The sequence below is a fragment of the Equus caballus genome, chromosome 4, assembly GCF_041296265.1.
Source record: "Equus caballus isolate H_3958 breed thoroughbred chromosome 4, TB-T2T, whole genome shotgun sequence".
Lineage (NCBI taxonomy): Eukaryota > Metazoa > Chordata > Mammalia > Perissodactyla > Equidae > Equus > Equus caballus.
In genome coordinates this window covers 100,523,814-100,538,621 of record NC_091687.1, presented here as the reverse complement: position 1 = coordinate 100,538,621, position 14,808 = coordinate 100,523,814, and the positions used below count along the sequence as shown (strand labels likewise).

The window sequence follows — 14,808 nt, the reverse complement described above, 5'->3', positions numbered from 1 at the left end:
GATGTGATGTCACAGAAACCTGTCAGGTAAGAAATATATTGCTCTCTGGGTAGCAGCGATGGTAAATAAAACATAAAATAGGTCAATGGGTTGAATTCCTCATTCTTGTTCAGGCGTTTATAACACCTGCAGAATGTGATACACATCAATAGGGGGCCAGGGAGGGTGAGATCACAGTCAAGGAAGTGGTAAGTGGGGGAGCAGCAGCCTCCCAGGGGCCCGACTGTGGTGGATTCCCAATGAGGGATGGAAGACTGAGGGCTGAGCTTGTTTGGGGGACTTGTAACTGGTCCTCCGGTAACGTTAGAGACCCAGGTTAGGTCCTTTCCATGCAGGGAAAGGGACTCCCTCCCTGTCCGCTGGGCATCACTGAGAGTCAATAGCCAAACATGGGAATTCACACTTTAATACATTCCTTAATTTACCATCTATTAAATACTTTCTCTACTTGCAGTCCTAAGCAATAGGCTTTGAATTCTTTGTCTGGAGTTTGAGACGTGTTTGAAAATTATGAAGGTTTCACATATTTGGCATTTTGATTCCTGTAAACAAATAGGAACTAGAGTTGGAAAACCTCGGGCTCAAATCCCAGCTGTACATTTATTAACTCTATGACTCGGGATTGAGATCTTTAACATCCTGAGGTTCAGTTTGTATCACCTGTGATATGGAGATGGTAGCTTTCATGGCTTTGTTGTGACATAAGAACCAGTGCATGGCGGGCCTCGCTGAATAAGGCCTGCCCAGTCAGCACCCTTTATCCACAATTCTGTAATCAAAATGCTTTGACACTAAAAATTCTTTTCTAATTTTGTGTTGGACTAACCAGGCAGTTAAACCTGATCTGAACTTAGCACAATGAGCCTATTTATAGCCTTTATTTATTCCATTTAGTGTGAATATTTATGCATTATGTTGCAGAAATAGTATTGTACTGGTCGCAGGGTGCTGCCCAGACCCTTCTGGGATTGGATTCTGAAACACATCTGGTCTTATCTTATCTTTCTGACAGGAAATTGTCATGGCATTATTTCCACATTACCTTCCATTAAAGCCCACAATGCACACATACAGATAATCTTTAAAGAAAATGTTATTTTCCATTTGGCAAAACTTCTTCTCAGGACTAGGAATGAAAACCCAATTGATGTACTCCTTTATTCACTTAACTAAAATTTACTGAGTCCTTATACTGTGTGAGACATGTTGCTAGGTATCGTGAGGGTTATAAAGATGAAAAGAGAGTCCTACCACTAAGAAAACAGAAATCTAGTGTTGAGGATAAGCTTGGCAGAAGGATAATTATGATGAAAGGCAGAACATGCTAATTTCCGTGGTTCGTAATTCCAGGTAGGATGAGTTCACATCTGGATAGAGGATGCAGCTTCATAAAGAAGGGACACTTGAGACAGTCACTGAAGGGTGGGTAAGAACTTGCCAGGCAAAGATGGCAGGAGAGGGTATTCCAGGCATAAAGAACAGCAAGGAAAAGGATGTGAAAGCAGGGCAGAATTAACAGATTTGTTGACTAGCGAGTGGTCCAGTTTGGTGGTAACACAAAGGATGTGGTAGGAAGGAGGAGAGAGTAAGGCTAGAGGGATAGATAGGCAAAGCTGTGAAAGGCTGGGATTGCCAAGGCAACTTGGTGTTTGATTCAGCAGACAAGGGAAGGAATAGCTGCTGTTGTTTCAATTTTGTTTTTTTTCTGATCGCTAAAATAATACATGTTCAAATGCAAAGAATTTAGAAAACAAAGACATATATATAGGAAAACATTAACATGCCTATAACCTACACCCAGAGAAGCCATTGTTAATACTTTTAAATACATCCTGGTAGTGATTTTCTGTATGAAGATAGCTAGCTAGTTTGATTGATTTTAAGAGTAATGTATAAATTAAATCACATTGCCTCAGATTATTAAAAAAAACAGCTGAAGGACATAATATTTTAGAAAAATAAGTGTAACAGCATATGTGGATAGGCTGGATATAGAGAAATGTAAGAATAAGAAAACCATTAAGAATGCTATTGCAGGGCTGGCCCAGTGGCGCAGCGGTTAAGTGCGCACGTTCCGCTTCTTGGCAGCCCAGGGTTGGCCAGTTCGGATCCCGGGTGCGGACATGGCACCGCTTGGCAAAAGCCATGCTGTGGTAGGCGTCCCAAGTATAAAAGTAGAGGAAGATGGGCATGGATCTCAGCTCAGGGCCAGTCTTCCTCAGCAAAAAGAGAAGGATTGGCAGTAGTTAGCTCAGGTTGGCAGTAGTTAGCTCAGGGCTAATCTTCCTAAAGAAAAAAAAAGAATGCTATTGCAATGATCAAGAGGAAATAAATCCTTGAAACTGGGTTGTGGCTGTGGAAAAAGACAGCGGAATTAGACGAAGAAAAATTCTAAGGATAGCAATTCAAGTGGTTTAGAAGAGAGATAGAAAACTCAGAGATATCTTCCAGAGTTCAAGTCTGGATGACTCAGGGTGAGTCATGAACATGATATTGGCTTTGGGGGAATGGAGGATTATGTGTATTTTTACACATATTGAGTATGTGGTGGTGGTCATCAGGCAGTTAGAGAAATGTGCTGGGAACAAAAATGCAGTTCGAGGTGCATTTACATTTTTAAGAATGCTCTGGTTAAGGGAGATAGTGAGATTTCTGAAGGCGAGAATAGAGAGAAAAAAGAAGAATGAGAAGAGAAATGTGAGGACATCCAGATTTAGAAAGTCCCAGAGCCAGATGAGAAAATCAGAATTGTCAGTGAACTAAGAGTAGACTGTCCTTGCAGTCAAGGGTAGAAGTGGTTTTAAAAATGTGTTTTCAACACAAATGCATAAAGATACATGCACCCCAATGTTCACCGCAGCATTATTCACAATAGCCAAGACTTGGAAGCAACCTAGGTGCCCATCAAGGGACGAATGGATAAAGAAGGTGTGGCATATATACACAGTGGAATACTACTCAGAAATAAGGAAGGGTGAAATGCAGCCATTTGTGACAACATGGATAGACCTTGAGGGAATTACGCTAAGTGAAATAAGTCAGAGGGAGAAAGTCAAATACCTTATGATCTCATAAGAAGAAAATAAAAACAATGACAAACAAAGACATAGCAACAGAGATTGGACTGATGGTTACCAGAGAGGAAGGGGGCAGGGAGAGGGGGGAAAGGGGCGACTAGGCACACATATGTGATGATGGATTATAATTAGTCTTCCGGTGGTGAACATGATGTGGTCTACACAGAATTCGAAATATATTATGATGTACATCTGAAAGTTATAATCTAATGTTACTGCAATAAAAACAAACACTAAAATTTAAAAAAAAAATGTGTTTCGTAGCTGCAGTGTCACAGAGAGGATGAGGATTGAGCACACAAGATGAAAAGAAGTATTGTATAAGGTACCTGGCCCAGTTCCTGGGACATGGAAAGAGCTCAGCTAATAGCAGGTGTTACTATGATTAAAAGACTCTTAAACTAGGCAGTTAGGAAGTGTTTATGGGACATAGTACAGAGTTGAGGCTTAACAAATGTGTTGAATGAAATAATGAATGAGTAGAACACAAAAGGGGAAGAGTTTAGGAGTAGTGATAATGTGGGAGTGGCAACTCCTAATCTGTTCATCAGAACCAGTCGGCTCCTTGCCTCTTGGGAACTTCTGCCCTGTAGGAATGTGCCTCCTGGCCATTGAGATTAACCATGCCTAGAGGCTGGTGTGCTTGGGGAGCATCAGAGAGCAAGATCAAGAGAGAGGTTGATGCCCATTTCCGACTAAGAATTCCTGGTTTGTCACAGGTAGTACAGAGAACTGGTGTCAAGTGCAATGGGTAACTTCAGTGTCGTCAGGGAATTTGTGCTCTGGGATTTTCTCATCTCCATGAATTTCGGATCCTCCTGTTTGCTTTGATCCTATTGATATATGTGCTGACAGTGCTTGGGAACCTGGCCATTATCACCCTCACATGCCTCAACTCCCGTCTCCACTCACCCATGTGCTTTTCCCTCTGCAACTTCTCCCTCATGGAGATGTTGGTCACCTGCACTGTGGTTCCTAGGATGCTGGCAGACCTACTGACCACTCGCAAGACCATGTCTCTGGCAGAATGCCTGACCCAGTCTTTCTTTTACTTTTCCCTGGGCTCTACCAACTTCCTGATCCTCACAGTAATGGCCTTTGATCGCTACATGGCCATCTGCCACCCTCTGCACTACCCAACCATCATGAATGATCCAGTCTGTATGAAGCTGGTGGTGGTCTGCTGGGTGGTCGGGTTCCTCTCCATCATCTCCCCCACCGTGCAGAAAATCCAGCTCTGGTTCTGTGGCCCTAATGTCATTGACCACTATTTCTGTGACTCTGCCCCACTTCTCAAGCTTTCCTGCTCTGACACTCGCCACATTGAGCACATGGACTTCTTCCTGTCCTTGGTCTTTGTGCTGGCCACCATGCTGCTCATTGTGGTCTCCTACATCCTCATCGTGGCTGCAGTGCTGTACATTCCCTCCTCCTCTGGGCGCCAGAAAGCCTTTTCTACTTGTGCTTCACACCTCACTGTGGTGGTACTGGGTTATGGCAGTGCCATCTTCATCTACGTGAGGCCAGGCAAAGGCCACTCCACACACTTGAAGAAGTCAGTGGCCCTGTTGACTGCAGTGGTGACCCCATTCCTCAACCCCTTCATCTTCACCTTCCGGAATGAGAAGGTCAAGGAGGTCATTGAGGATATGACCAAAAGGATCCTCCTCAGAGACCCAGCAGCTCACAGATGAGAAGGCCAGAGAGCATCTGTGAAGCGTGAAGGAGGAAACACCTTTTGCTGCAGGTGGACACCCAGGTGCCCATGCTAGAGCTCCTCAGTCTCCTTCTTCTTCGTCTCCCCTGCGCCTTCACCCCATGGAAGTCTCCGCTCACTCACTACAGAGAGCTAATGAGCTCACAGGCAGGTGTCTGTGTGCCTGAGATAGGGAACAGATGGATGATTTTGGGGGAGCTGTGGAGGGAAAACAGTGTGATAATATCAATTAAAAGAGATAACCCAAGTAAAGACCTTAGTGCCGGATCTGGTACATAGTAAGAGCTCAGGAAATGTGGATATTATTTTATTTACATTATTATTTTTTAATGATATAATAATATTTAACTAAATATTATTATAAATATTATAATAAAAGCGTGCTATTAAAATCGTTCCTCTTTAGTCTGGCGCTATGGTTTTGTTTGCATTCCTTTATGCTTCTTTGTGTGCAACAATTTTTTAGCTATGTTCCTTTCCCAGGAACTGGCTTGGATGGGGTTCTGAAAGTGAGAGGTTCTTTGAGAAGGGCAGAGAAGCCTAGTACCCCCCCAAACAGAAGCAACTATTGGCCTCCCATTCTGACCCCCTTCTGGGACTGCTCCTGGAATAGAAAAACTCCTCACACCCAAGCTGCCCACTTCTCCCTTCTGGGCCCCCAAACATCTTGCCTTTAAACAGAAATAACTCTGGAGGCCACTTTCCCAGCCCTGTTACACAGAAAGTTCATGAGGGCCACATGCCTAGACACGGTTCTTTTCATGCACACAAGAAATAACAGAAAGTTGGATCACTGCTCCTGATCAGGATTATTTTGGGCTGATTACTTTTAAAAGCTGCAGACAGGAGGGAAACTCTGAAAAGTAGAATTTGCTTGCCCTTTGTTAAGAGACAGTTACATTTGTAAAGGAAATCTCCATCTGTGAGGGTATCTCCCTCTCTGCACCAGGAAGAAGGAGGAATGACCTTATCTCTAGAAACTCTTAATGGGGAAGGCAAGGACTTAAGTCTGCATAATAATCTTGCTCTTGTTTGCTGTACTTGTCTGGTAACCTCATGTAACCGACCGCCCCCCACCCCCCAACATCCTCCTTTGTCTTTAGCTGATGATGATATTTAAGGTGTTGGCTTCAGCTTAAATTTAGCCCTACCCTCAACCCATGTTTGCAGCTCTTACTGCCCATGGGTCCTGTCCCTATGCCCACAGCTCTTTACTGCCTATGGGTCCTGTACCCATGCTATTCCATACTATTCTCTGAATAAGAGAGCACTACTGCCAGACCTTGAGAGTCCAAGAAATCTTTCTTTCGACACCTTGACTCACTGAGTCCACATCACTCTCAGACTTGCTGCCTTTTCTTCACATGGGCTAGTAGTTCCATTTTCACAGAACCTTAGATCCATGTCCTAGGGAGAAGGCCCTCTGAGATTGGATTCATGGAAGCAGCTGGGCCTGGACATTCCTGGGGGTCCTGGATAGTAAAGGAAAGTTGGTAGAAGTCAGATGAGAAGGAGGAAATGAAGTGGGACTCGTGTTATGGGTAATGAGGTGGGAGGGTGCATGAGGGAAGGCATTCCTTGGAAATCTGGGAATAGTTTAGAAAGTCATGGGAAGATAGTGGGAGTAGGAATAGCTTTAGTGTGTGATTTCTTGTACTAGACTGAATCTGGCCTGAGTGGGATTAGCAAGCCAGGACAAGGATTAGATGCAAACTTCCTCCTTTTTCTGAAGCTAGCTCCATTCACACGATTTCTGGAGGAGAGGCCATGGTCCTAATTTGCAGTGTGGATATTGATGCGGGCTCAGTGAGCTGAGGAGTTGAGAGAAAGACTGCTTGGACTCTCAACGTCTGGAAATAGTGCTCTTTTATCCAGAGAATAGCATGGGACAGTACCCATGGGCGGTGAAGAGTTGCAATGGGTTGAGGGTAGGGCTAAATTTATAAGCCATAGGTGTATGAGTTATTTCTTTACAAGACAAAGGAAAGATCATGTAAAAAATTGTTAAAATGGTATCAGTGCAGGTGGGGTTTGGTTATCAGGTGCTCATATAACTTTTGATACGAATCAGGTCAGGAAGGTGTATATTTCCCTGAGGATGATATAGATGGGTATGTAGGCCAGGACACCTTGGCTTCTCTCCCTGTGGCAACCAAGATTCACATCACATATCACAGTATAGGGGCCACCTAGTAAAGTCACAGCAGTGAAAGACAGGTGGTGGCAGGAGGGGAGAGCGTCCAGGGTGTGCACCTAGGGGCATGAGTCTCTTATTACCAGGTAGCTTGATCTCCAACTAAGATTTTTTTTTAAAACTACTGCAGGAAATGTTCCTGTTTGTGGGCCTCTTCAAAAAAGTGGGCAGATCCTTTTGATTTTGCAGTAAGAGCCAGCTGGGAAAACATTTGTCTGTCTGAGAACTTTCCTTCCTCTACGCCTCAAGGGACTAATTACTTACCCTCCTTGCAAACTTTATGAAAAACTGAAGAACTAAATGGGAAGCAATTATCTCCTTCTGATATGCAAACACTTTCCTTCAGCTCATCCTGAAATAATCAGCACACAGATCCACTCAGTTTTTCCTCTGGAGAGACTCCCTTCCGCCACTCTCCCATCTCTGCACACATTTGCTTTTAAAACAATTAAAAATAATCAACAGCCTACAGCAGTCTATTGCCTGATTTCACAGTGTTCTCTTAGGAGTGGAATCTCTGCCTGGTCAGTTTGGGGAAGGTATAGCTTGCTTGGGCCTCCACAATAATCACCCATCAGCCAGCATCACAAAGATGCGACATTCTCAACAAACTTGCCTGTGGTCCCTTACTACTCAAAGGGTGATCCTTGGAACACCACTGGCATCTCCTGAAAGCTTGTTAGAAATTCAGAATCTCAGACTCCACCCCAGACCTACTGAATCAGAGTCTTTAACAGGAATCACCCTGGGTGATTCACATGCACATTAATATCTGAGGAGCCCTGATCTGGGCAATCTGCTGGTGGAAGTTTCAGTCAGGAAATTGTGTAAGAAAGTGCTTGTCCCAGTTTCAACAATGTGAAGGGAACTAGAAGAGGGAATTTGAGGATGTGTTTGCGATTATTGGAGCCATCCCTTCTTAATCACTTTCATCCCTGGTCCTATTTCTAAGGACAGTAACCAGAATTTAGGCCCCCCAGATTTTCATCCTAGTTTGACTTTAAGCTTTTTGAGTGACTTTGATGAAATGGTGCACTTCAGACTCACTGTTAGAATCCTGTGTGGACATGACCTAGAGATGTTTTGGTTCCATGCATTTTTCTTGATGTGACAGAGACCCTCGGTGTGCAGAATGTCAAATGAGGCTCCTGCTTAGACATAACCTAGAAAATAATTTTAGCGCACTTTTTCTCCTTGCCAGAAGGAAACTGGGGATTCCAATTCTAAGACAGAGTTGCTGTATAAAAGTGTCCCCACATTTAGAGTCATGATGTCACTAAATTAGAGCCTCATGGAATCGGAAGGGAGTGTGTAGCTCACCCAGATGCACCTCCTCTGAAGGCAGGCACCCCCACTGCAACACACGCCCTTCTCAGGTGAGCATGGAGCCCCTGCCTGCACCAAGTCTAGGGGATGCAGCACTCACAGCTGGGAGGCAGTCCCCTTCTTTGCTGCAGTGTTCTAAATTTTAAGATGAAATCCTTGTGTCTCTCCTCACTGTGGTCTCTCTAACATTCACCCACCGTGCAATTTTGAGTTACACAGGCAGACTCGCAAATAAGCGAGGGCGGCTACATATTCCCCTACAAAATATTCAGATTTACAAGTGGGATGTTGCCGTTGAACAATTTCTAGACCTCTCACCATCTACATTGCTTCTTCTTGTCCCTGTTGTTATGTGGATCTTGGAACTGGTTGTGCTACTAGTTTAGTCAACTAACTAGATAGAGTGCAGTGGGATAACTTCTTCCCATGGTTTGTTTACCACACTTCTACTACTGTCACCTAAGATGACATTCTGTGTTTTAGTTTATAGTGTTTACTCATGTTCCAGATTCATCTACAAACCTTGTCACTAAAGATAGCTGGGGTTTATTGAATATCTACTGTGTTCTAGGCAGAGGAGATACAAAGTCATATAAGGTATACTGCCTAACTTGGGTAGCTGAGAATTTAGTGTGGTTAGAAACTGTGTGTTAGTTTTCCTAATATGCAAAGCACTGTGAGAATACAGGGAGGAAATAGCTTATTCTCTTTAGTTAAATTGAAGGTCTTTCCAAACACACCATCATTTGAGGTGAGTTTTGAAGTCTGAATATCTTGGCCTGACTTCACAGGCCAAGAAGGTGAAAAGCGAATTCCAGGGAGAGGCAATTGCATGCATAAAATAATGTTGATATCAACATGGGATATTATGTAGGCAGTGAAAGCCTGGGGAGATGGAATTAATGAATGCTCTCTGGATAGTGGTCATGGATATCTTCACTAGTCAGATCCAAGTCTCTTGGGGGATTTCTAGGTGTCCTCTGAAAGATGTCCCACTCACTGAAATCACGGGTCATATCTGATTCCAACAAACTTCATAGTGGTTACAGAGGGCATTGGTGTGGAAAACTTTGCATGCTAGGGCAATTATATTGCATTCACAAAGGGTACTATTTACCTTGCATGTTGGAATTTCATTGTCTTAAATTTTGAAAATGACCTAAGTAAGTTTGGCAAGAGCCTAGGAATAGTTCTGTTAAAGGGCAATTCCATGAGGTTTGCTTCCATAGGTCTTGACACATATCTAACTCAAGGGAAGGAGAATGACAAAGATGCTGGGTTGAATGGGGAGCAGGATTTAAGGGAAAATCCACAGGCAGAATGCTTTGGAGAGACGCTCTGGAGGCCTCTTGAGAGCTGATTGTTAAATTTTCAGGAATTAAACATAGCCATTACTAAAAATTAAATAATGGAAATTTACAACCAAATAAATTATGTTAAAAACAAAGGTAATAAAAACTTAAGACTCCTAATTATTTTGTTACATTTTACTTTTATCTATACCATTGAAGTTGTTTGTGTCACTTGTATCTCTTTGGTGAAAATACCGTATAATGGTGGGCTGCTAAGCATGTCTTCCCATCTCTAAGTTCAGTGATGTCATGCTGATAGTTTGAAGTTGTGTATGATGGGAGTGAAACTCACACCATGAAAACTGTCAAATGCTAGAAGGCAGCAAATGCTGCAACTAGACAGCCAGCAGTTAAATATTTACCAGCAGATCACTAGAGCACTATCACTTTTCTTCAGTATCTGTCAGGCATTGTTGCAAGGACCATATTTACATCAGGAAATTCAAAGCTTAAAGAATTGATGAACTAGATTGATATGAACACGGTGCTATATAGGCAACAATAAAATTTTGCAACTTAGCCTTGGAGGGTTTTTCACCTCACCAAACTCTTAAAATCTTATGTACACAGGGCCTTCATGGTACTACTGGTCACTACAGGACCCAGGCCTGACTTTTATTTGAAAAATGATTATATTCTTCTATCTTCTGTCATCACGACTTCCATACCTTAAATTTCTTTCTCCTTAGTCCTCCCAACAGGAAGGAATAAACCTACTTTTCAGATTCTCGCTGAGATTTACATGGGTGGCATTAGATTCTTGTGTTAGCCATTCAGAAACTTGGTATTTCTAATGGTTTATTACCAGAACACAGTATTTCTGGGGCTAGAATACCAGATCAATGGAGGGTGGGTGGATAAGATGGGGCAAACATTTTAGATTCAAGAACTCTCACCATTGATTCTACCTATATTTAAATTCATTCTCGTGTTACAAAGCATCTCATCGCACTCCCCTGCTCCAGTGTAAGCTAGTTCTGTGGAGAGACAAGGCTGTTGCCTTCTGTCAAATAACCTTATATCAAATGACCTTATGTAGACCAACAATCAGATCAAGTGTTTCCATCTCCTGGGAAATATGGTATTTTGACAATGGGAGTGTGGATCCACCATGCACTTAACATTGTGTATGGACCGAATAAAAATATTTCTTGTATATATGTGTTATTTGTTATCTTTCAAATGTTCGTGAGTACTATTGTGATTAGCAAAAGGCAAATCTTTAAAAGTGACACTGAATCGTTAGTTTTTTTCTGACAGTATGTGTTCCTTTCAAGGGAGGATATTAAACATAAAATTACTGTTATGAAGAGGTTCCTAGAATTATTGCAATTACAATTTGATAAACTTGATGGGAACGTAATGGATACACACTAAATAAGGAGCTGGATGAGTCTATATTGAGTGGTTTCAGATCCTGGAGATTCCCACTTTTAATTAATCTAACTTTGATCCAGATGGAAGAATTATTTCCAAAGATAGAGAAATGGAAAGGAAATTTCACGAATCAGATTCTACTTTCAGTTCTGCCATTGCTTTGACCAACTCGTTTTTCCTCACAACCATGGTTCCCTTACCCATTAGTGGGTCAGAAACTGCTTGGCTGCAGCCCAAGAACCAACATTTTCCTTTTGGACTCTCAGGCACTCATTAAACATAGGAAAACCCCCTATCAAAATGTGTTAGAATTAATTGTACTTTTTCCTCTCTCCCACAGATGGAGAAACCTTTGAGGTTAGAATCTGTATTTCTTTGACCTTTAACAGCCAGTGCAGAGAAGACTACATTGCTCATGATGGGTGATCAGTGAATCTTTAATTAATTGAATTACTATGAGGGAAAAACCAAATGTAAAACATATGTAAAAGTGGTTTGTAAAGTGTGAATATATATAGATATGTGTATATATATATACACACACATACCTATACAAAAGTAAGGTATGATCAGTGGAATTATGTTTAATTTCTTCATCATCCTTTCATTTATTCTATAAATATTTACCCTTTGAAGTTGTAAGCAGAGGATAATTAGAGAAAACAAATCAATTTTTGCAATAGCCACAGCAAACACCGACTCATTGCTCTGATGTGTAATTTAGGAGACAAGACTTTTGACCAGAAGCTGAAACTAGGAACCTAAAGACACTCTCTGATTTGGGTGAGGAGCATCTCAACAAGAAAGAAGCGAGCTTTTCAGAAAGTCAGAGAAAGGGGCACTTCAGTAAGGAAGGGGTCAGCCTGGGATGACACTGGAAGTACGAAATGAGAACCGATGGACGACTAGTGAGCCATGTCCCCAAAGCTAGATACTCTGTATTCACCAAATGAGCCTACAATTCCCTGCCTTGTTCACTTCCACATAGTAGGTCTTTAAAAAGCTTGACACTTGCAGTAAATTAGTAGTTTTCATTGACTTAAAGTAAGTGGAGCTAAGAGTACATTTTTGATGAGTGAAGTCACCCCAGCTTACTGGGAAATGTACTTCAGTAAATTAAAGTGTATTTGCAGAAATAGTTTGGCAGAATATTTAAATTGGGGCTGTTTTCAGGATAGGTGAAAGCTAAGAAAGTATGATAATTCTGAGGACAAAGTAACTAGATGGTTTTTTAAATTTAAGATTATAGTTGGGGTAGGGAAGGGCAGTGGAACTGATGTTTAATTCCAAAGGGAACATGGGACCTAATAGACTTTCTGAAATATTACACACACACACAGGCCAAGGCTGGATTACATCTCTCTCTCCTTTTTTTTAGGAATATTAAGTTAACTAAGTTAACTAAGTTAACTGCTGCCACTCCTCCTTTTTTTGCTGAGGAAGACAGGCCCTGAGCTAACATCCATGCCCATCTTCCTCTACTTTATATGTGGGGCGCCTACCACAGCAGGACTTGCCAAGCGGCACCATGTCCGCACCCGGGATCTGAACTGGCAAACCCCAGGCCGCCAAAGCGGAACATGTGCCCTTAACCACTGCACCACTGGGACGGCCCCATACATCTCTTGATCAGAGAATTCTTCCTTCCTGCTGTTCCTTGAATGGAAAGCCCATCTAGTTCCTTTTATTGAAAGCGCACTTCTGGCTCCCAGGTTCTGGGCTACTTTCAGAGTTCTTGTAGCTGTCAGTGGGTATAGGAGCACTTCCATGGTGGCCTTTCAGAGCTTTGGGCCACACAGGGTAAACTGAGGACTTTCTGTGGTTATTACTCAGAGGTAGAGAGGAAAAAAACCTAAGGAAACTCAACAGTGGTCATCTCACCCAGCCTGATACTCTACCTCCTCACAGAACCACTTGACTGAGCCTGGTCAGGTCACTCAGGCTCATCATAGGGCCTTGTGGAGGCCTTTCAACCTCTGTATCTGCCCCCATATCACTGCCTTGACTGCATCATTGCGGAGAGTAAAGATAACGGGACTGAGAACGGGGGTGAAGACTGATGTCACCAAAGCTACAGTCTTGTTGACTTCCACAGAGTGTGCTTTGCCAGGCCTGACATACAGGAAGATATTGCTGCTGTAGCCAAGGAAGACCAGAGTGAGGTGAGACCCACACGTGGAGAAAGCCTTCTGGCGGCCGCTGGCAGAGGGGATCCGCAGCACAGTGCTCACGATGTAGCCATAGGAGATGAGGGTCACCAGGAAGGAGCTGAGGACAAAGGCCAAGGCCATCAGGAAGTCCCAGAATTCTAGCAGGCTGGTGTCTGAACAGGACAGCTGCAGCAGAGGTGCATTGTCACAGAAGAAGTGATTAATGGTGTTGCCATGGCAATAATTGAGATGAGCCCGGGAGAGAACAGTGGGCACCATGGCTAGGAAAGGAGCTGCCCAGGCAGCCCCTGCCAGCCGGGCACACACAGCCCAGCTCATCAGAGTGCCATAGCGCAGAGGGTGGCAGATGGCCACAAAGCGGTCAAGGGCCATGTCGGACAGGATGAGGAAGGAGGTGGAACCCAGGGAAAAGTAGAAGTAGAACTGAACCATACAGCCAGTGAAGGAAATGACTTTGTGGGGGACCAGCAGGCCTGAGAGCATCCTGGGCACTGTAGTCACGGTCACCAAGATCTCCAACAGGGAAAAGTTGCCCAGGAAGAAGTACATGGGAGTATGTAGGTGGCTGTCGGCTATGATCATGACTATGATGACAGTGTTTCCCATGAAGGCGAGAAGATAAAGCAGGAGGAAGGGCCCATACAGCAGAACCTGCAGCTCACCGAAAGAGGAGAAGCCCAAGAGGACAAATTCAGAAGGGTGGCTCAGATTTGCCATGATCCAGGGGCTAGGTGTCTATACATGGAAAGGCAACAAGAAACAGAGTTGGAGAGGCAGAGATAGTGACACAGAGGTAGAGGGAGAGAGAGAACCAGTGGCCATGAAACCAAGATAGAGACAGAGAAAGAGAACAGGGAGAGAAAGACAAATAGGTGGTCAGTGATAAACAGAAGGACAGAGAGAGAGATACAGAGTGATAACAACATGGGGATATGAGAATCATAGAAAAACAGAGTTAGGGAGTCATAGAAGTAAAAGCACAGAAAGCCATTGATAAGGAGAGAGAAAAACAGAGAGGAGCAGATTAAGGGAGACAACACAGCCATAGACATTAATATTTAGGGAGAGGGCAAGAAACAAAAGAGAAATGGAGAGGCAAGAGCAGGAGACCAAATGTGTGAGAGGGAGAAACAGAGAAAGATAGGGAGGGGAGGGAACATGGAAAGAAAGGGTGAGAATTAGAGTAAGTCACCCAGAAGCCCTCGAGTGTTGGTGCTGGGGGGTCTATGTCGTGACCCAGAGGCTGTGCAGCAAAATCCCTTTTAAAGCGTCTGTTCAGGTCTTTCTGGGCTGTCCCTCTGTTGAGAACCCTCCCTCTTTCACATTTCTCCAGTTCTGATCATAAAACTAATGGAAAGTCATAGCTTTGAGTCAATAAATGAGCTTCCTTTAGGGAGGCCCTCTGGTATGTGTTTGCAAAGACAGAGAGCAGAAAGGACACAGAAGGTCATGGAGATAAGCCTGAGAACCAGGTGGCTGCCCTGCCAGCTACTAGAGGGCACTAGTGGTCTACCTAATGGCCCTGCTCTGCCTCCACAGGCCTCCCCTGCCCCTCCCCGACTCTCCTCCCTCGCACCGAAGCCTGGGCCTGAGC

At 43.5% G+C, this 14,808-nt stretch overlaps 1 protein-coding gene and 1 pseudogene across 1 annotated transcript; one reads left to right on the top strand and one right to left on the bottom strand.

The window, feature by feature from the left end:
- Positions 1-3,193: 3,193 nt before the first annotated feature.
- OR6V1 (olfactory receptor family 6 subfamily V member 1) lies at positions 3,194-5,171 on the top strand. Its single transcript, XM_070266152.1, is given in 2 exon segments — positions 3,194-3,857; positions 3,860-5,171. Coding segments are annotated over 2 exon segments (945 nt in total). The 5' UTR covers positions 3,194-3,824; the 3' UTR covers positions 4,772-5,171.
- On the bottom strand, positions 12,990-13,932 carry OR6V1BP (olfactory receptor family 6 subfamily V member 1B, pseudogene; annotated as a pseudogene).